A 23,748-nucleotide genomic window follows, 5' to 3' on the forward strand; every position below is an offset into this window, starting at 1 on the left:
GAGGAGCCTGCCTGTTACGCGAATGCAGTAAGAAGCCAAGGAAAGTTGCTAGCTAGCAATAAACTTATCTTATAAAGATAAATCAATCAATAGTAATCACTAGTTAACAACACATGGTTCATGATATTACTAGTTTATCTAGCGTGTCCTGCGTTGCATATAATCGATGCGGTGCATATCATTGCTCCAATGTGTACCTAACCATAAACATCAATGCCTTTCTTAAAATCAATACACAGAAGTATATATTTTTAAACCTGCATATTTAGCTAAAAGAAATCCAGGTTAGCAGTTAATATTAACCAGGTGAAATTGTGTCACTTCTCTTGCGTTCATTGCACGCAGAGTCGGTGTATATGCAACAGTTTGGGCCGCCTGGCTCATTGCCTAATTTGCCAGAATTTTATGTAATTATGACATAACATTGAAGGTTGTGCAATGTAACAGGAATATTTAGACTTATGAATGCCACCCGTTAGATAAAATACGGAATGGTTACGTTCTCAAAAACCTTATTAATGACCTAAGGCTCGTATTTCTGTGTGTTATTTTGTTATAATTAAGTCTATGATTTGATAGAGCAGTCTGACTGAGCGATGGTAGGCAGCAGCAGGCTCGTAAGCATTCATTCAAACAGCACTTTAGTGCGTTTTGCCAGCAGCTCATCGCTGTGCTTCAAGCATTGCGCTGTTTATGACTTCAAGCCCATCAACTCCTGAGATTAGGCTGGTGTAACCTATGTTAAATGGCTAGGTAGTTAGCGGGATGCGCGCTGATAGCGTTTCAAACGTCACTCGCTCTGAGACTTGGAGTAGTTGTTCCCCTTGCTCTGCATGGGTAACGCTGCTTCTAGGGTGGCTGTTGTCGATGTGTTCCTGGTTCGAGCCCAGGTAGGGGCGAGGAGAGGGACGGAAGCTATACTGTTACACTGGCAATACTAAAGTGCCTATAAGAACATCCAATAGTCAAAGGTATATGAAATACACATGGTATAGAGAGAAATAGTCCTATAATTCCTATAATAACTACAACCTAAAACGTCTTACCTGGGAATATTGAAGACTCATGTTAAAAGGAACCACCAGCTTTCATATGTTCTCATGTTCTGAGCAAGGAACTTAAACGTTAGCTTTCTTACATGGCACATATTGCACTTTTACTTTCTTCTCCAACACTTTGTTTTTGCATTATTTAAACCAAATTGAACATGTTTCATTATTTATAATCGGTATCGGCGTTGAAAAATCATAAATTGGTCGACCTCTAGTCTACACTTCATTATCCTGACAGACTCAGCACAGGCCTCAGAAGACACCAAGGTTAGATTGCATGTGAATACAGAGAAATACATAGACCATTAGTCTCGAGAGCACAGATGAGCAGAACCAACACACACACGCCACAGCGTGGCCCCACAAGAGGGTACTGACACCACTCCTGCCCCATCGTTGCTCCTGTCAGTCAAACTAACTTTAGAGGCAGATTAATGCCCCTGACCTGACCCCCGTTCTACAGACCACTCACAAAGTCACAAAGAACAGGGCTGTCCTTGCACAGTCATAAGATATTCTTGTGTGTGCTCAGTATCACAAGGTGAACTTTGTCCAACCCCTAGCCTCTTACGATCTAGGAACTTACCGTTAGTTCCATACATAAATATTGTGAAAATTCCCTCTATCCTATCAGAGGGTAAGGTGGAACTTTGTGAATAAACATCTCCACACACCTCACCTGAACCACCCCTACCAACTCAAATCTTCCATTCATGCAAAGTCCTTGAAATATTTCATTGAACCATTGCCAACTACATTACATACACCAGTTGATTGAATAATGGGTTTTATGTGGGTGTAATTGGTTCAGGTGTTTAGAGCTGACAGTCACTGGCCAGAAAGCACAACTGTGTAGGCGGCTAGGCACTATGGAGGTTTGGCTTGGCACTACCTTGCATCCCCAAAGCACCAGCACCAGGCAGCACAGACATGACAAAAGCAACCGCTGGGTGTGGAGCGTGCCTGGCCTACGCCAGACTGTCATCCTCACTCACACTCTACTTGGAGACGGCCAGGGCAAACAATATCAAGAGGCTATCCAAGAGCAGAAGGAAACACCATATCCAAAAACATAAACCAGAATCATGAAAAGTCACTTTACAGTGACAATAGATAATGAAATGTAGGAAAAAGCTCAATTACTGTTTATAACAATATTCCAGAAACACAAATAGCAGATGGTACAGGTTGGCAGAGTCAAGTATCTTTGTTTTTAAAATTGCAGTAAAACATTTCTGTTTAAAAAACTACTACGGTACAACCTCAGAGCTGGGCTCACTCCTGTCTCACTCCACAGCTGTCTTTTATTGAGTAAGCAGGAACCAATCCCCTTGCAGGAAGGAGTTCTGGCCTGGTCCTGGCATGCCTTTTGGCCCAGTGACACAGTAGTCACATCAAACGGAGGGTGTGAAGCAGGGAAGAGTCAAAGAGAGGGAAGATGGTCTAGGCCCTAGAGAGGCAGAGCTGCTTCCCCTTCCTAATGTAGTCCTGGCTGCTAACTCGATCCGCTTGGCCACCTGTAAGTCTGCTCTCTAACCCCTGACCCCCACAGCCACCTGTAAGTCTGCTCTCTAAACCCTGACCCACACATCCTCCTGTAGGTCTGCTCTCTAACCCCTGACCCCCACAGCCTACTGTAGGTCTGCTCTCTAACCCCTGACCCACACATCCTCCTGTAGGTCTGCTCTCTAACCCCTGACCCCCACAGCCACCTGTAAGTCTGCTCTCTAAACCCTGACCCACACATCCTCCTGTAGGTCTGCTCTCTAACCCCTGACCCCCACAGCCTACTGTAGGTCTAAACCCTGAGGAGGGCAAGTATGCTGGTGTCATTCACCCTTTCTCAATGGTCTAAACTCTGTCCTTTCCTAATCTCCTCATCTTCATTGCACTAATCTCAAAGAATTGGAGAGGCGCTGAGGGGGAAGGCTGCCGTTTTAAAGGCTCCTATCCAACTGTGGTATTTTTTCGCATTGTTTGTAACTCATTTTGTACATACTGTTGCTGCTACAGTACCGTCTCTTATGACCGAAAATAGCTTCTGTAAATCCGAACAGCGAAAGACGGAGAAAAAGGGTGGAGGAGGGCGGGGTGCATTGTAAGAATTTGAAGATGAGTAGGTAAACCACCACTATTATTGGCCAACGTGCAATCATTGTAAAAAAAGAAACTGGACGATCTACGATTAAGACTATCCTACCAATGTGACATTAAACCCTGTAATATCTTATGTTTCACCGAGACATGGCTAAACGAAGCTAGCTGGCTTCTCCGTGCATCGGCAGGACAGAGCAGCTAAATCTGATAAGACGAGGGGCGGAGGTGTGTGTCTATTTGTCAATAACTGCTCTTGCGCAATGTCTAATATTAAAGAAGTCTTGAGGTATTGCTCGCCTGAGGTAGAGTAGCTTATGATAAGCTGTAGACCACACTATCTACCAAGAGAGTTCTCATTTGTATTATTCGTAGCCATCTTTTTACCACCACAAACCAATGCTGGCACTAAGACAGCACTCAACTAGTTGTAAAAGGCCATAAGCAAACAAGAAAATGCTCATCCAGAAGCGGCGCTCCTAGTGGCCGGGGACTTTATTGCAGGCAAACTTAAATCCGTTTTACCTCATTTTCTACCAGCATGTCACATGCAACCAGAGGGGGGAAAAAAATAGTCCACCTTCACTTTCCCTCGCCCTCCATTTGGCAAATCTGACCATAATTAAATCCTCCTGATTCCTGCTTACAAGCAAAAACTCAAGCCGGACATACCAGTGACTCGCTCAATATGGAAGTGGTCAGATGATGCGGATGCTACGCTACAGGACTGTTTTGCTAGCACAGACCTGAATATGTTCCCGGGATTCATCCAATGCCACTGAGGAGTATACCACCTCAGTCACCGGCTTCGTCAATAAGTGCATCGATGACATCATCCCCTCTGTGACATTACGTACATATCCCAACCATAAGCCATGGATTACAGGCAACATCCGCACCGAGCTAAAGGCTAAAGTTGCCGTTTTCAAGGAGCGGGACACTAATTCGGACGCTTTTAATTAAGAAATCTCGCTATGCCCTCAGATGAAACATCAAACAAGCAAAGCGTCAATACAGGACTAAGATTGAATCACTCACTCACTCACAGCTCTAGGGCCATGCCTCAGGGCTACCTAGCCTGATGACTCCTTTCTCTCCCCAGTCCACCTGGTCGTGCTATTGTTCTGCCTGTGGCTGTGGAACCCTGACCTGTTCACCGGGCGTGCTACCATGTCCCAGATCTGCTGTTTCAACTCTCTAGAGACAGCAGCAGTGTGAGAGATACTCTGAATGATTGGCTATGAAAGGCCAACTGACATTTACTCCTGAGGTGCTGTCCTGTTGCACCCTCTACAACCACTGTGATTATTATTATTTGACCCTGCTGGTCATCTATGAACATTTGAACACCTTGGGCATGTTCCGTTATCATTTCCACCCGGCACAGCCAGAAGAGGACTGGCCACCCCTCATAGCCTGGTTCCTCTCTCGGTTTCTTCCTAGGTTCAGGCCTTTCTAGGGAGTTTTTCCTAGCCACCGTGCTTCTACATCTGCATTGCTTGCTGTTTGGGGTTTCAGGCTGGGTTTCTGTACATCACTTTATTACATCAGCTGATGTACGAAGGGCTTTATAAATACATTTGATTCATTGATTGAATGGTAGGCAACAACACATCTGCCACGCTGTGTCGCAACACTGGGGCCCCTCAGGGGTGCATGCTTAGGCCCCTCCTGTACTCCCTTGTTCACCCACGACTGCGTGGCCAAGCACGACTCCAACGCCATCATTAAGTTTGCTGACGACAACAGTTGCAGGCCTGATCACCGACAACGATGAGACAGCCTATAGGGAGGAGGTCATAGACCTGGCAGTGTGGTGCCGGGACAACAACCTCTCACTCAATGTGAGCAAGACAAATGAGATGATCGTGGACTACAGGAAAATAAGGGCCGAACAGGCCCCATTAATATCGACAGGGCTGAAGTGGAGCGGGACGAGAGTTTGAAGTTCCTTGGTGTTCACGTCACCAACAAACTATCATGGTCCAAACACACCAAGACAGCTGTGAATAGGGCACGACAACACTTTTTCCCCTTCAGGAGACTGAGAAGATTTGGCATGAGTCCCCAGATCCTACAGCTGCACCATCGAGAGCATCCTGATCAGTTGCATCACCGCCTGGTATGGCAACTGCTTGGCATCTGACCGTAAGGTGCTACAGAGGGTTGTGTGCGGCCCAGTGCATCACTGGGGCCAAGCTTCCTGACATCCAGGACATATATACTAGGTAGGGTCAGAGGAAGGCCCCAAAAATTGTCAAAGACTCCAGTCACCCGAGTCATAGACTGTTCGCTCTGCTACCGGAGCACCAAGTCTAGGACCAAAAGGCACCTTAACAGCTTCTACCCCAAGTCATAAGACTGCTGTACAATTAATCAAATGGCCACCCGGACTATTTACATTGACACCCACCCCCCACCCTGTTTGTTTTTACACTGCTGCTACTCGCTGTTTATTATCTATGCATAGTCACTTTACAAATGACCTCGACTAACCTGTACTCCCGCACATTGACTCGGTACCGGTACCCCCTGTATTTAGCCTCATTATTGTTATGTAATTTTCTTATGTTACATTTAGATTTTACTTTTTTTTAAACTTTAGTTTATTTAGTAAATATACAGTGCCTTGCGAAAGTATTCGGCCCCCTTGAACTTTGCGACCTTTTGCCACATTTCAGGCTTCAAACATAAAGATATAAAACTGTATTTTTTTGTGAAGAATCAACAACAAGTGGGATACAATCATGAAGTGGAACGACATTTATTGGATATTTCAAACTTTTTTAACAAATCAAAAACTGAAAAATTGGGCGTGCAAAATTATTCAGCCCCCTTAAGTTAATACTTTGTAGCGCCACCTTTTGCTGCGATTACAGCTGTAAGTCGCTTGGGGTATGTCTCTATCAGTTTTGCACACCGAGAGACTGAAATTGTTTCCCATTCCTCCTTGCAAAACAGATCGAGCTCAGTGAGGTTGGATGGAGAGCATTTGTGAACAGCAGTTTTCAGTTCTTTCCACAGATTCTCGATTGGATTCAGGTCTGGACTTTGACTTGGCCATTCTAACACCTGGATATGTTTATTTTTGAACCATTCCATTGTAGATTTTGCTTTATGTTTTGGATCATTGTCTTGTTGGAAGACAAATCTCCGTCCCAGTCTCAGGTCTTTTGCAGACTCCATCAGGTTTTCTTCCAGAATGGTCCTGTATTTGGCTCCATCCATCTTCCCATCAATTTTAACCATCTTCCCTGTCCCTGCTGAAGAAAAGCAGGCCCAAACCATGATGCTGCCACCACCATGTTTGACAGTGGGGATGGTGTGTTCAGCTGTGTTGTTTTTACGCCAAACATAACGTTTTGCATTGTTGCCAAAAAGTTCAATTTTGGTTTCATCTGACCAGAGCACCTTCTTCCACATGTTTGGTGTGTCTCCCAGGTGGCTTGTGGCAAACTTTAAACAACACTTTTTATGGATATCTTTAAGAAATGGCTTTCTTCTTGCCACTCTTCCATAAAGGCCAGATTTGTGCAATATACAACTGATTGTTGTCCTATGGACAGAGTCTCCCACCTCAGCTGTAGATCTCTGCAGTTCATCCAGAGTGATCATGGGCCTCTTGGCTGCATCTCTGATCAGTTTTCTCCTTGTATGAGCTGAAAGTTTAGAGGGACGGCCAGGTCTTGGTAGATTTGCAGTGGTCTGATACTCCTTCCATTTCAATATTATCGCTTGCACAGTGCTCCTTGGGATGTTTAAAGCTTGGGAAATCTTTTTGTATCCAAATCCGGCTTTAAACTTCTTCACAACAGTATCTCGGACCTGCCTGGTGTGTTCCTTGTTCTTCATGATGCTCTCTGCGCTTTTGACGGACCTCTGAGACTATCACAGTGCAGGTGCATTTATACGGAGACTTGATTACACACAGGTGGATTGTATTTATCATCATTAGTCATTTAGGTCAACATTGGATCATTCAGAGATCCTCACTGAACTTCTGGAGAGAGTTTGCTGCACTGAAAGTAAAGGGGCTGAATAATTTTGCACGCCCAATTCTTCAGTTTTTGATTTGTTAAAAAAGTTTGAAATATCCAATAAATGTCGTTCCACTTCATGATTGTGTCCCACTTGTTGTTGATTCTTCACAAAAAAATACAGTTTTATATCTTTATGTTTGAAGCCTGAAATGTGGCAAAAGGTCGCAAAGTTCAAGGGGGCCGAATACTTTCGCAAGGCACTGTATAACTCTATTTCTTGAACTGCAAGGGCTTCTAAATAAGCATTTCACGATAAGATACATCTGTTGTATTCTGCCGATTTAAAAAAAATACTAACAGTGGTTTCTACAAATACCTATTTAATGTTCAATACCGACACAGGTGAGTTCTGCCCAAATAGCGGTGTCAGATCAATAACGCTGGTACCTACTGCTCCATTATACTGATATGGTGGTGCAGTACTGTTTCAAAAACAACAAGATTCCCTTCCAGATGACTTCCAGACCTCGCTGTAATGATGCAAAGGCTGGCAGAATTAAAATGCTTTGAGCTAGAAAAGAGAACCCATCCAGGACACTGCACCAATTTATTTCCTCTAGCTGAATGCCTTTTAGCAGTTAATCAGTCTGGATCCTACTGCAGTTCAATCCAAACCAGCGTGCTTTTCTCAACACTACACAGCACAGCTTAGCAAATGAGCTTTTATCAGCGCAGCGTAACAAATCTAAACCGTGTACAATGCTGTTTTAAAGCATTTAACAGGAGGGGAATGGGACTCGCTACAGAGCAGGCAGAACCTTCCCATAACCATCTGTGGGTTTAGGAGACCAGTGCTGGTACACAGAATATTTTTACAACATTGTTTAGTGTTTATACTCCTCAGCGATTAAGTAACCATGCCAGAGAAGTGTGGGAGAGGACTATCATTCTGAATCATTTGGAACTCATTATAGATTGAGAACCATGAACAGAGAGGAGGAGAAGTGTGTGTGTGTGTGTGTGTGTGTGTGTGTGTGTGTGTGTGTGTGTGTGTGTGTGTGTGTGTGTGTGTGTGTGTGTGTGTGTGTGTGTGAGAGAGAGAGAGCGACAGAGAGAGAGAGAGTGTGGGGGACCACAGAGCGTACTGGACTGTTAACATTTAAATAACCCCCCCCCCCCCTCCCATCCCAGTTTACATGCTACCCAGAGGGCCTGCTTATGGGTCGACCGACAATCAACAAATGGCCATTGTGTATTCGCCTCTGCTGAATAAATTAAACAAGGCACTTTAACTGGGTATAACCCCCACAGTATTTGGGAATATACAAAGCACTGAGCGAGGCCTCTGTTACAAAGCTCTCTCTGTGATTTGGTAAACCAGGGGGCCTGGGCCAACATCCAGCAGGTCTCGACCCAAAATGCACAGAGGCTGCTTGGACCTGATGTTCTGGGAATCGTAATAGGACAGCCTGTTTAGTGTGTCACTCAGTCAGTTATACACCCAGCTAGCAACCCTGCCTGCCTGCTGACCAGCGTAACAGACATCTAATGCATGGGCTTTAAGCAGGGCCTTCAGGATGGAGACAATTTGACATAATTTGTGGTTGACATCAGGGCATGCATCTTTAAATCAAAAGAGTAAATGTATGCTCTGGGGAACAAAAATAATGAAAGAAAGATGAGGAGAATGTTGGTGGATGGAGGAGAATAGTTTTGTTAAGAACGGAACACAAAATGGATCTTTCAGCTCTGGTTCTGGTAGTAGAAAGTATTCCTGAATCCTGCACACACCCACTACAACTCTCCTGGGTTCTAGAGCACTCTGTGTTAAAGTCAAGAAAACACAGCCCAGAGAAAGATACGATAGTAAAACATTAACTCTGCATCAACATGAAAGCACAAGCCAACTTAGACACACCCTAAATAACCACACATGTAAGGCTCTTGGAAGGTTTGTTCAGGGTTTCTTTCTGCACATATATCAAGTACTGTATGAAGCACTACTGTTTGTCAGGATACTAATTTCCTTTGTAATACATGCACACATACCCGAGCAGAGGATGCCCTTGTGTCGAGCGCAGGAGAAGTCGTCACACTCGCAGAAGGTCCCGTAGATCTTCCCGAACTCTGACTCATAGCAGAGGCACTGGTTACAGCTGCACTCCCCTCTCCCACCACATATCTGCATCCCCTCAGCCTGCCTGCAGGCGCTCAGGTACATGCTGCCAGCCTCACCCTCCTGGCACTCACAGCGGGCACCCAGGTAGCCCGGGTCACAGCGGCAGATACCACAGGTGTACTGTCCAATGGAGCTGCAGTGGGTACTGTTAGCCTGGGTCTGGTCGGTGCAGCCACAGGCACAGCGGTAGTCCACAGACACCTCCAGATGATCCTTGAAGCCCACAGGCTTGATGGTGAAACCCTGCTGGGTACCTGGGGCGGGGCAGCCTCTGGCGTCTATACTCACGTTGAAGGACACCTGGAAGAAAGAAGAACAGTACAACAGGGTCAGTATATGGACTGGACTAGAGAAAACAAATGTGCCACAATTTGAGAACACTTCTCAATCAAGGAGTTGGGCCTTACAAAAAAAACAATGTAATAATGACTATTATTCATAAGTGGATTTTTAAATGGCCACCTTGACCTGGAACCATTACATTTTCATTATCTTCCTCCATATGACTCAGAACCTATTCTGCTTTCATTAGGCTTGGCTGGGACAGGACTGTGTATTACATATGACCTGCAAGCTGTTTTTTATACATGTGGACTTAATTAACTCAGACACACACCAACACAGAGACACAGACTGAGACAGAGACAGCAAGTTCAGAGGGAAAGGGGAAGAGCAAGATAAAGAGAGAGAGGGCGGATAGAGTTCAGAGAAGAGTTGATGTGGCTGAGTCAGATCTGTCGTTCTGCCCCTGAACAAGGCAGTTAACCCACTGTTCCTAGGCCGTCATTGAAAATAAGAATTTGTTCTTAACTGACTTGCCTAGTTAAATAAAGGTAAAATAAAATAAAATAAATCTAAAAGTTGATTAATCAGCCAATTTGAGCAGATGACACAGACAGAACAGGACCTCCATCCATTTGATTGCTCTTAGGAAGGAAGTCTGAACAAGACAGAAACACCACCCTCCCTGTAGCATGGCCTGTCTCAGCATGAACTGTTACTGTGCAGGGTTAGTGTTTGTCTCTCTGTACCTCAACTGCCACAGCAACCATCTCTAGTGTGTGTGTGTGTGTGTGTGTGTGTGTGTGTGTGTGTGTGTGTAGCTGAACTGCACAGCAAACATCTCCAGTGTGTGTGTGCGTGAATGTGTAGCTGAACTGCACAGCTACCATCCACACACTGCCTGTTGTAGATGAGTCAGAATGTTAATCTTTGTGGTTTCATTCCATTTAGATGGGATACTGGCGTGAATTCCCCCGGTTAAATAAATATTACCAGAAATCTACAAAACGACAGAACGCATGTCAGTTTCATATCATCACCTTCCATGAAACCTTGGACTGTATTCTAAAGTGCCAGAGGCCAAACGAAACAAACAGACAAAACAAAACAAATGAGGACCGACTTCAATAACATCCAACAGAATTCATAAGAAATGTGGTTGACTTTTCAATACGTTCAGCCAAAACATCTCTGGATAAGCATGGTTCCTTTAATCACCGAAGTTCAGCAAGGAGGAAAACTAATCTACACAATATGGCCAACAATATGAGTGTAACACATGCAGCACTAGAAGAAGTCTAATGACTTGTCTGAGAAGGTTCACTCAACATTTAAGTACAGTGAAAAGCCTTTCTTGCAAACTCAAAACCTAACAATCAATAACAATGTAAGACCGGAAAAAAATAAAAATAAGAAGAAATATGAAGAACACAGTAAGTCAGTAAGTAAGTAAGCATACTACATACAGGGTCAGTTCCAATACCATATTTACAATGTGCAGGAATACTGGAGTGATGGAGGTAGATATGTATAGGAGTAAGCATACTACATACAGGGTCAGTTCCAATACCATATTTACAATGTGCAGGAATACTGGAGTGATGGAGGTAGATATGTATAGGAGTAAGCATACTACATACAGGGTCAGTTCCAATACCATATTTACAATGTGCAGGAATACTGGAGTGATGGAGGTAGATATGTATAGGAGTAAGCATACTACATACAGGGTCAGTTCCAATACCATATTTACAATGTGCAGGAATACTGGAGTGATGGAGGTAGATATGTATAGGAGTAAGCATACTACATACAGGGTCAGTTCCAATACCATATTTACAATGTTCAGGGGTGATGGAGGTAGATATGTATAAGGGTAAGGTGACTAGGCAACAGGATATAAGATAAACAGGTTGAAAATCACCATGAATATGCTTGCTAGCAGTTCTGTACAAGCTCTGAGAATGCGCCCTGGAATACCATCGGGCCCCGCGGCCTTGCAAGTGTTGACCAGTTTAAAGACCTTCCTCACGTCAGCCACAGAGAGCGAGATCACCCAATCCTCTAAGTCAGTGACGGTCCTCACACCCGGCACAATGTTGTTGTTGTCCATGCGTGCATACAGTGGTCTTCCTTTGTAATGGACTGTAGTGGATTGTAGCCCCTGCCACATCGGGTCGGCGTCGGAGGCTGTGTAGTATGATTCCACCTTATTCCTATATTGTCCTTTCTCACGTTTGATGACTTTGCAGAGGTCATAACAGGACTTCTTGTACTTATTTATGTCCTCTGCCTTAGCCTCAGGGTTGTCTACGATGGCTCTGTGTCTGGTAGCCCTGTCCTTTAGTTTACCGCCAACCTCTGGGTTAATCCAGGGCTTTTGATGGGTGAAGCAGCGAATCCTCACCATGGGGACAACGTCGCCAATACACTTTCTAATGAAGCTGGTGACAGAGGTGGTTAGCATGTCAATGTTATCGGCAGAGTCTCTAAACATATTCCAATCAGCGGTAGCAAAGCAGTCCTTCAGGATAATCTCAGATTCTGGTGATCATTTCTCAACGGAGCGAGTCACGGGTACTTCCTGTTTGAGTTTCTGCTTGTAAACAGCAAGCAGGAGTAGGGAGTCATGATCTGAATTGCCGAATGCCGGACGAGGGAGGGCCTTGTATGCTTGCTTATGGGTAGAATAACAGTGGTCTAGGACTTTATCGGCCCTAGTGGCGTTGGAGACGTATTGATTGAAGTTGGGCATCACTAGTCTCAGTGATGCGGAATTAAAATCGCCGGCAACCAGAAAGGCAGCCTCTGGATGTAGATTTTCTTGCTTTTTTATAGCCTTGTACAGTCCATTAAGTGCCAGCTTGTCATTTTTCTTGTCCTGAGGTGGAATGTATGCAAGTCATGATAACAACTGAAAACTCCCTCGTGAGGTAGAAGGGTCAGCATTTGACCATCAGGTATTCCAAGACAGGTGAACAGTGGGTCGACACTTCCACCACGCTGGAGTTATCACGCCAGTTGGTGATATGTAGAGGAACCCCCCCTCCCCCAATTTCCCCGACTCCACTGTCCTGTCCTCCCGATGAATGGAGAATCCATTGAGTTGGATAGCCATGGGGGAGTATCTTGTCCGACACCCATGTTTTTTAAAAGCAAAGAATAATGCAGTTTTGAGAGTCCCGTACCATCCAGTACGGCGCCATCTTTGGGAGCCACTCATCCGCATCCCAGTGGATACAGATCAGGGAAGGAGCACTACACCAGTCTGCAGGAGACCTGAGGGTCGTGGGATGTGAAGATGTGAGGGGTTCAGCTCCCATCAAATACTAACGCCCACAGCCTCTTGGACTGCAGCCCCAAAGCCAAACACTTGGACGTTAGGGCTGTGTTGATGTTGGCTTCAGCTCCACACGTAACGCACAGATCTGAGTCTTTTGGGGACAGAGCAGAGCCCTGTCACTCAGGATACATGATCTCATCTCTCTTCCTCTGGGTTTCCTTGGCTATATCTTCTTTCTCCAGTTCCTCTAACCCTGAGACATGGCTGTAGACCATCGTTCATCCATATATTTATATGTACATATTCTCGTTCACTCCTTTAGATTTGTGTGTGGTTGTGGTAGTTGTTGGGGAATTGTTAGATTACTTGTTAGATATTACTGCATTGTCGGAATTAGAAGCACAAGCATTTTGCTACACTCACATTAACATCTGCTAACCATGTGTATGTGACCAATACGTTTAACATTTATTTTAATTTAACTACTATGTTATTAGATGCCATAGGAGTTTACAGATGCATCTCAGCGTTAGCCTTCCTCGTTCAATAAGAAGCGAACATCAACATGCCTAGTGATGAAGAGGTCAGAGACCATGCTGAGAGAGCCTCTGTGTGTCCTAAAAGACTGAACAATCCTGAACACTTCGAAGGCGGAGGAAAGACTAATACAAAACTGCTGCATGATAATGAGCAATGTGTGTTGGAGTGGCTTTGTGGAGGAGTAAACAGTCATGACATCATCACCCTGCGACATCTTTCCAAACCAAACCAAGGTGGTATTCTAAGCTACCAAGGAAACACGAGTTATGGAAGAAAGACAATCAACAAAACAACTTTATTCCATATGCACCAGCATAACAACATTCATGGCTGAAGAACCAGACATGACTGCAAAATTGCGGGACGTTCCTCCTGGGCAGTCCCTCTACCTCGTCCACTTCTGCGCAACACATGGAAGACCTGTCAGCCAGTCCCTCTACCTCGTCCACTACAGCATAACACAACATGGAAGACCTGTCAGCCAGTCCCTCTACCTCGTCCACTACAGCATAACACAACATGGAAAGTCTGTCGGCCAGTCCCTCTACCTCGTCCACTACAGCATAACACAACATGGAAGACCTGTCAGCCAGTCCCTCTACCTCGTCCACTACAGCATAACACAACATGGAAAGTCTGTCGGCCAGTCCCTCTACCTCGTCCACTACAGCATAACACAACATGGAAGACCTGTCAGCCAGTCCCTCTACCTCGTCCACTACAGCATAACACAACATGGAAGACCTGTCAGCTAGTCCCTCTACCTCGTCCACTACAGCATAACAAAACATGGAAGACCTGTCAGCCAGTCCCTCTACCTCGTCCACTACAGCATAACACAACATGGAAGACCTGTCAGCCAGTCCCTCTAACTCGTCCACTACAGCATAACACAACATGGAAAGTCTGTCGGCCCGTCTCTCTTCCTCGTCCACTACAGCTAGTCTCTTTCTAACGAGGTAATGAGATTTAGGGGATATGTGAGTCACGAGGAACTTAGCTCATTCAAACACTGGCTCATTAGGGAAACTAGTAGCTATGAGAAAGCTGCTGGAGTAAAAAGACGGAACCAAATCAAATCAAAGTCTATTGGTCACATACACATATTTAGCAGATGTTATTATGGGTGTAGCGAAATGCTTGTGTTCCTAGGGGACAGCAGACTGGGATAGGGATTGATTGAATATGTCCGTAGGGTAGGGATGCCGTCTGGGCCGGCAGCTTTGCGAGGGTTGACATGCTTAAATGTCTCACTCACGTTGGACACAGAGAAGGAGAGCCCACAGTCCATTGTGTTATCCTCAAATCGGGCGATGAAGGAGTTTAGCTTGTCCGGAAGCAAGACATCTGTCTGCAAAGTGGTTGGTTTTCCCTTTGTAGTCCGTGATTGTCTGTAGACCCTGCCACATACGTCTCATGTTGTTGAATTGCGACTCCACTTTGTGTCTCTGTACTGACGTTTTGTCTGTTTGATTTCCCTATGGAGGGAATAACTACACTGTTTGTATTTGGCCATATTCCCAGTCACCTTGCCGTGGTTAAATGCTGTGGTTCGTGCTTTCAGTTTTGTGCGAATGCTGCCCTCTATCCACGGTCTCTGGTTTGGGTAGGTTTTAATAGTCACAGTGGGTACAACATCCCCTATACATTTCCTGATGAACTCAGTCACTGTATCCGTCGATGTTATTCTTAGAGGCTACCGGAACATATCCCAGTGTGTGTGAGGAAAAAAAATATTTAAGCATAGATTCCGATTGGTCAGACCAGCGTTGAATAGACCTTAGCACAGGTACCTCCTGTTTGAGTTTCTGCCTATAGGAAGGGAGGGCCGAAGAGGGCCTTGTAGGCATTTTCTAAAAGTTGAGTAGCAGTGGTCCAATGTTTTACCAGCGTGAGTACTACAGTCAAGATGTTGGTAGAACTTTGGTAGCATTTTCCTCAAATTTGCTTTGTTAAAATCCCCAGCTATAACAAATGCATCCTCAGGATATATGGTTGCCAGTTTACATAAAGTCCAGTGTAGTTCTTTGAGGGCTGTCGTGGTATCGGCTTGAGGGGGAATATACCCGGCTGTGACTATAACCGAAGAGAATTCTCTTGGGAGGTAATACGGTCAGCATTTGAATGTGAGGTATTATAGGGCGGGTGAACAGAAGGACTTGAGTTTCTGTACGTTATCACAATCACACCATGAGTAGTTAATCATGAAACATACACCCCCTCCTTTCTTCTTCCCGGAGAGTTCTTTATTCCTGTCTGCGCGATGTACCGAGAACCCAGATGGCTGTATGAACAGGGACAGTACATCCCGAGAGAGCCATGTTCCCGTCTAACAGAGTATGCCACAATCCCTGATGTCTCTCTGAAAAGAGATCCTCGCCCTGAGCTCATCCACTTTGTTATCCAGAGACTCAATACCAGCGAGTAATATACTCGAAAGCGGTGGATGGGGTACGAACAAAGGATCCAACTCAGGAAAGTCGCACTCCTGGTCGTAATGCTGGGGAGTTACCGCTGCTATGATATCCAAAAGTTATTTCTGGCTGTATGTAATAACACAAGACAAATTCTGGGCTAATAATGTAAGAAATAACACACAAAAAATAAAATAGCTCCTAAGCAAAGTTGCTTAGGAGCTAGAAGCAGAGCTGCCATATCTGTCAGGGCCATCTGCAAATCACAGGACATCACTGCTGTGATTGGGAGAGAGGGCTGGAATAGAGAAGTGGAGTGGAGGGAGCAGCAGATGATTCACCAGTCTGTCTCAATGAAAGAGTTGACTGCGTAACACAGTTGGCCTGTTAGCTCAGAGGTTGAGAGAAATTAAGTGTGGGGGGGGGGGGGGGGGGGGGGGGGAGCAGATGTGGTGTGTGTGCTTGCATGCATGAGCAAAAGTTGATACAGCTGTGATACGCTGGCTGCCAAAACACACTAATTTTAAGTTGTAAACGGTAGCCCAGCAGGACAATCTCCTTTACTCATGGGAAAACTATTCTCATCTTTGACAATGACATTTGATATTCACAGAGTACTATCAAGACAAAATTATATGTGGTAAATTATATTAGATTCTCCTAACTGTCACGTTCTGACCTTTATTTTCGTTGTTTTGTATTTATTTAGTATGGTCAGGGCGTGAGTTGGGTGGGCAGTCTATGTTTGTTTTTCTATGTTTTGGGGCATTTCTATGTTTTCGGCCTAGTATGGTTCTCAATCAGAGGCAGGTGTCATTAGTTGTCTCTGATTGAGAATCATACTTAGGTAGCCTGGGTTGCACTGTTTGTTTGTGGGTGATTGTCTATGTTGATGGCTTGTTTCAGCACAGTCCATATTATTACCTTCACGGTTGTTATTTTGTTTACTGGTTTTGTATAGTTTTCAGTGTTCACTACTTTCTTTATTAAAGATTGACCATGGACACTTACCACGCCGCGTATTGGTCCTCAGATCCTTTTCGCCTCTCCTCTTCAGATGAAGAGGAGGACGGCCGTGACACTAACCCTGAAGAAGTTGTCTTCACATTTGAGAGATCATTGTTACCAAGGAGAAATGTCCTGCAGTATGCGATTAAAATGCCTCTAGACTGTACTTTGTCTCCTTCACCGTGGCATTCAACAACATACTCCCTGAGAGACAGAGCCTGATAGACAGGGAGTGTGTTGGTGTAGTCTTAACAGCCTAATCTGTTTGTACGTATGGGACATATTTAGAACTCTTCAGGGTTTGAGAGAGTGTTGCCTTAAATAGGATATGGACTTAACTTTCTACACTGGGGCTAACACACGTCTGTTACCATGTGATCTTTGTTCTTCCATCGCCTCTGGTTTCACCAACAAACTCTTGTTGTGAGGACATTGACATGCAGCATCAGGCCCCGCAGCGAGGCTGCAGCAAGAGACCCTGGTTATGTCCCAAATGGCACCGTATTACCTATAAATGGCACTACTTTTAACCAGAGCACTATGGGCTGTGGTGAAAAGTAGTGCGCTACATAGGCAATAGGGTGCCATCTGGGACAGATACCATGTGACTGACACCTGGGACACTTTCCCAATATGTTTTTCCTTGATTCCTCATGTCCTCTTTCCTCGCCTCCTTCTCAAAAGGCAATGGAGGACAAGGTCAGAGGGGAGGGAGCCTAGAGCATCTCCTCCAATGCGATTTGAGAAGGAGGCGAGTAGAGATGATGCAAGGAATCGAGGATAGATGCATTGGTAACGAGCCCCTGGGCTTTCGGCTGCTTCATGTTCTCTTTAGGAGGACAGATTGGCACTCAGAGGCACAGCAAATTCCCCCGCAGCAGAACAAAAGACAGAGTTAAACCCATCACCCTGGCCATTGAGAGATGTGATTCCCCCCCATTCACTAACATTATTCATTCAGCCGCCATCCCCACTCCCCATCCCTACATTCAATTAAGACAAATAAGAATCAGTGAGGGAGACACTGGAGCTTTGGGAAGAACAATTCCACAAGACCCATCACCCTGGCAATAGAGAGATGGGATTCACTACCATTATTCATTCAGCCCCAATCCCCAGTCCCCGACTCCCCATCCCAACATTCAATTAAGACAAATAAGGAATCAGTAAGGGAGTGGGGGAGACACAGGGGCTTTGGGAAGAACAATTCCACAGGGTCGGACCTCTGCGTGTTGGCGCAAAGTAGCCCCACGTTAAGAGTTTCAATAGATCCTGTACAAATCTCTAATTGAGGCCAATATATCGAATAAAATGTTTTGTCACATGCGCCGAATACAACAGGTGCAGACCTTGAGGTGAAATGCTTACTTACAAGCCCTTAACCAACAATGCACTAACAATAAAATGACATACAAATAACGTTTTGGCCCATGGTGTTGCAGAATATTCTTTATTTTTGTGACTTGAGATTTCAGAGAAGTAAAACATATTTTCTGTCCTAAAAATTTGATTTTAGAGGAGACTCAAGATTTGAAAATTTAAACAGTGCAGAATTCAAAGCGATTAAAATGTGCAGTGATCCCACGTCCCCTGACATTATTGTTTTTCTGAAACAAAGGAAGGGAAGAATGCATTCCATCTAAAATGGCAAGAACACACCGTGGGCCAAACGTTATCAAGACAAAGGAGATGATAGTGGATCACAGCAAAAGGAGGACCGAGCACGCCACCATTCTCATCGACAGGACTGTAGTGGAGCAGGTTGAGAGCTTCAAGTTCCTTGGTGTCCACATCACCAACAAACTAACATGGTCCAAGCACATCAAGACAGTCGTGAAGAGGGCACGACAGAGCCTATTCCCCCACAGGAGACTGAAAAGATTTGGCATGGGTCCTCAGATCCTCAAAAGGATCTACAGCTGCACCATCAAGAGCATCCTGATGGGTTGCATCACTGCCTGGTATGGCAACTGCTCGGCATACGACAAGGCACTACAGAGGGTAGTGAATATTTTTTTTTTTTTATTTTACCTTTATTTAACCAGGCAAGTCAGTTAAGAACAAATTCTTATTTTCAATGACGGCCTGGGAACAGTGGGTTAACTGCCTGTTCAGGGGCAGAACGACAGATTTGTACCTTGTCAGCTCGGGGGTTTGAACTCACAACCTTCCGGTTACTAGTCCAACGCTCTAACCACTAGGCTACCCTACATCACCGGGGCCAAGCTTCCTGCCATCCAGGACCTCGTTAACCAGGTGGTGTCAGAGGAGGTTCATAAATATTGTCAAATACTCCAGCTACCCTAGTCATAGACTGTTCTCTCTGCTACCGCACGGCAAGCGGTACCAAAGCACCAAGTCTGGGTCTAAGAGGCTTCTAGTGCTGTTCTGCCTGCGGCTATGGAATCCTGACCTGTTCACCGGACGTGCTACCTGTCCCAGGCCTGCTGTTTTCAACTCTCTAGAGACAGCAGGAGTGGTAGAGATACTCTTAATGATCGGCTATGAAAAGCCAACTGACATTTACTCCTGAGGTGCTGACTTGCTGCACCCTCGACAACTACAGTGATTATTATTATTTGACCATGCTGGTCATTTATGAACATTTGAACATCTTGGGCATGTTCTGTTATAATCTCCACCCGGCACAGCCAGAAGAGGACTGGCCACCCCTCATAGCCTGGTTCCTCTCTAGGTTTGGGCCTTTCTAGGGAGTTTTTCCTAGCCACCATGCTTCTACACCTGCATTGCTTGCTGTTTGAGGTTTTAGGCTGGGTTTCTGTACAGCACTTTGAGATATCAGCTGATGTACGAAGGGCTATATAAATAAATTTGATTTGCTTCTAAACAGCTTCGACCCCCAAGCCATAAAACTCCTGAACATCTAATCAAATCGCTACCCAGACTATTTTCATTTCCCCCCCACCTACGCTGCTGCTACTCTCTGTTAATATCTATGCATAGCCCCTTTAATAACTCTAAGTACATGGAGATAATTATCTCAATTACCTCGACACCGGTGCCCCCGCACATTGACACATTGATTCTGTACTGGTACCCCCTGTATATAGCCCCGCTATTGTTATTTACTGCTACTCTCTAATAATTTGTTATTCTTATCCCTTACTTTGTTAGGGATTTTCGGTTAAATTAAGGGTTTTTAAGTAAGCATTTCACTGTAAGGTTGTATTTGGCGCATGTGACAAATAACATTTGATTTGCTGTTGTAACACAATTAACCACCCGGGCCAGGTTTCCCAATAGCAATGGAACGTAGGCTTACGAGTGTTTTAACGGTGCATCTGTCCTGCAACAGACGAAAGTAACGTTTTCCAAAATACCACGCAGAGAGAGCGTTCGCTAAGTGCGTTATTGAGGCATGTGTCGATACTGATAGGATCGAAAGAAAGGCAGCGCTGCTCTCAGATCAGCTTTCTTAATTCAAATCTTACCTGAACATTCAAATTATTCCACAATACTGACGACGGATCGGCTCCGGCTTATTCTTATGCCTTCCCTTTAATAATAATGCTCTAAATCAAGATTTGGCACATCATGGCGCACCCGTTAGGCTACACATCATCATCATTTGTATTTGCGGTTCTCAAAATAGCATTTTAGAATTGTTTTATTGTGTAGAAATGCAGCAAATCAGCTTCCAAAAAAAATCCTCTCACATGACTTTACTGACAGCTACGTTGAGGAAAAACGTACTTACAATGACTGTGATATGTGGTTGTCCCACCTAGCTATCTTAAGATGAATGCACTGTACGTCGCTCTGTAATGAACCCTGAATATGTTATCCTTACATCCTTCTTAGCTAGCTATCTTGCTTTGAAGTTGCCCCCGTTAGCAATTGGATCCCTCGTCCATTGAATGAGGGAATTATTTTATAAAGACATAAAAAGTATTTGGTTGTACAGTAATTATAATGTTGCAGGGCAGCAAACCATACTCCAGGAGAATCCTGGAGTGCAGGATTTTGCTCCAGCCCTGCTCTAACACATTTTTAAAAAAATCAGCTGCTCAACAGTACCTTGATAAGCTGACTAGGGTGTGTAGGAGCATTGTTGGATAAAAATCCTGTACACCCACTATCTCTCCAGATGGAGGGTTGACACGTGTTTTAAACAGTAGCCCATCAGTGCAGTATTTTACTTTGTGGGGGGTTAAATTAAGTGCCATACTCAAGGCCACAACGGCAGGAGATATAATATACTTGGGATCACAGACCAGCAGCCTTCCATTGTCAACTCCGGTGATAATGAAGGTTATTTTGTGAAGTAGTTCCTAGAATGATAAAACAACATTTCCAGTCACTGTTTTGGGCCATGGCAGGAAGCTTGGCCCTGGTGATGTGCTGGGCCGTATTCACTACCCTCTGTAGTGCATTGCGGTCGGATGACGAGCAGTTGCCATACCAGGCAGTGATGCAACTGGTCAGGATGCTCTCGATGGTGCAGCTGTAGACAGCTCAAAAAAGCAAAGAGAAACGACAGTCCATCACTACTTTAAGACATGAAGGTCAGTCAATATGGAACATTTCAAGAACTTTGAAAGTATCTTCAAGTGCAGTCGCAAAAACCATCAAGCGCTATGATGAAACTGGCTCTCGTGAGGACCGCCACAGGAAAGGAAGACAGAGAGCTACCTCTGCAGCAGAGGATAAGTCCATTACAGTTACCATCCTGAGAAATTGCAGCCCAAATAAATGCTTCACAGAGTTCAAGATGAACATCTCAACATGAACTGTTCAGAGGACACTGCGTGAAATCAGGCCTTCATGGTAGAATTGCTGCAAAGACACCACTACTAAAGGACACCAATAATAAGAAGAGACTTGCTTGGGCCAAGAAACACTAGCAATGGACATTAGACCGGTGGAAAACTGCCTTTTTTGTCTAATGAGGCCAAATTTTAGATTTTTGGTTCCAACCGCCGTATCGTTGTGAGGCGCAGATTAGGTGAACAGAGGATCTCCGCGTGTGTGGTTCCCACCGTGTAGAATGGAGGAGGTAGTGTGATGGTGTGGGGGTGCTTTGCTGGTGACACTGTCAGTGATTTATTGAGAATTCAAGGCACACTTAACCAGCATGGCTACCACAGCATTCTGCAGAGATACACCATCCTATCTGGTTTACGCTTAGTGGGACTATCATTTGTTTTTCAACAGGACAATGACCCAACACACCTCCAGGATGTGTAAGGGCTATTTGACCAAGAAGAAGAGTGATGGAGTGCTGCATCAGATGACCTGGCCTCCTCAATCACCCGACCTCAACCCAATTGAGATGGTTTGGGATGAGTTGGACCACAGAGTGCTCAGCATATGTGGGAACTGAAGACTGTTGGAAAAGCATTTCAGGTGAAGCTGGTTGAGAGAATGCCAAGAGTGTGCAAAGTTGTCATCAAGGAAAATGGTGGCTACTTTGAAGAATATAAAATATGTTTGGATTTGTTTAAAACTTTTTTGGTTACTACATGATTCCATATGTGTTATTTCCTAGTTTTGATGTTTTCACTACTATTATAGAATTTAGAAAATAGTAAAAATAAAGAAAAAACCCTTGAATGAGTAGGTGTCTCCAAACTTTTGACTGGTAATGTATACTGAACAAAAATATAAAGCGCAACATGAAACAATTTCAAATATTTTACTGAATTAGAATTCATAGAAGGAAATCAGTCAATTGAAATAGATTTCACATGACTGTGCAGGGGCGCAGCCATGGGTGGGCCTGGGAAGACATAGGCTCACCGACTTGGGAGCCAGGTCCACGCACTTGGGGAGCCAGGCCCAGCCAATCAGAATGAGTTTTTCCCCACAAAAGGGCATTATTGAAATACTCCTCAGCACCCACCCTCCTCAGACAATCCCGCAGGTGAAGAAGATGGATGTGGAGGTCCTGGGCTGGAGTGGTTACACGTGGTCTGCGGTTGTGAGGCCGGTTGGATGTACTGCCAAATTATCTTAAACGACATTGGAGGCGGTATATGGTCAAAAAATTAACATTAAATTATCTGGCAACAACTCATTTGGACATTCCTGTAGTCAGCATGCCAATTTCATGCTCCCTTAAAACTTGAGACATCTGTGGCATTGTGTTGTGACAAAACTGCACTTTTTAAAGTAGCCTTTAATTGTCCCCAGCACAAGGTGCACCTGTGTAATGATCATGCTGTTTAATTAACCTCTTAGAGCTCTAGGGGCGCTATTTCATTTTTGGATAAAAAACGTTCCCGTTTTAAGCGCGATATTTTGTCACGAAAAGATGCTCGACTATGCATATTCTTGACAGTTTTGGAAAGAAAACACTCTGAAGTTTCAGAATCTGCAAAGATTTTGTCTGTAAGTGCCCCAGAACTCATTCTACAGGCGAAACCAAGATGATGCATCACCCAGGAATTAGCAGAATTTCTGAAGCTCTGTTTTCCATTCTCTCCTTATATGGCTGTGATTGCGCAAGGAATGAGCCTACACTTTCTGTCGTTCGCCCAAGGTCTTAGCAGCATTGTGACGTATTTGTAGGCATATCATTGGAAGATTGGCCATAAGAGACTACATTTTCCAGAGGTCCGCCCGGTGTCCTTTGTCTAAATTTGTGCGTAATCTTCAGGTGCAGGCATTTTCTCCTGGGATTCAGGAGAGAAAGCATGTTTCCAAGAACGATGTATCAATGAAGAGATATGTGAAAAACACCTTGAGGATTGATTCTAAACAACGTTTGCCATGTTTTCAGTCGATATTATGGAGTTAATTTGGAAAAAAGTTTGCGTTTTGAGGACTGAATTTATGGATTTTTTTTGGTAGCCAAATGTGATGTATAAAACGGAGCTATTTCTAATACACAAGGAATCTTTTTGGAAAAACTGAGCATCTGCTATCTAACTGAGAGTATCCTCATTGAAAACAT

The 23,748-nt window shown here is 44.5% G+C and overlaps 1 protein-coding gene across 4 annotated transcripts in view; it reads right to left on the bottom strand.

The window, feature by feature from the left end:
• The window catches only part of LOC110501818 (integrin beta-5), a 95,694-nt gene that overhangs the window by 51,772 nt on the left and 20,174 nt on the right, over window positions 1-23,748 (bottom strand). For all 4 annotated transcript variants that reach the window (XM_036959234.1, XM_036959233.1, XM_036959232.1 and 1 more), the window contains one exon: window positions 9,176-9,605. In XM_036959234.1, the coding sequence (XP_036815129.1) occupies window positions 9,176-9,605 (430 nt within the window). The remainder of the gene's footprint in view (window positions 1-9,175; window positions 9,606-23,748) is intronic.

This window comes from Oncorhynchus mykiss, chromosome 22 (assembly GCF_013265735.2).
Source record: "Oncorhynchus mykiss isolate Arlee chromosome 22, USDA_OmykA_1.1, whole genome shotgun sequence".
Lineage (NCBI taxonomy): Eukaryota > Metazoa > Chordata > Actinopteri > Salmoniformes > Salmonidae > Oncorhynchus > Oncorhynchus mykiss.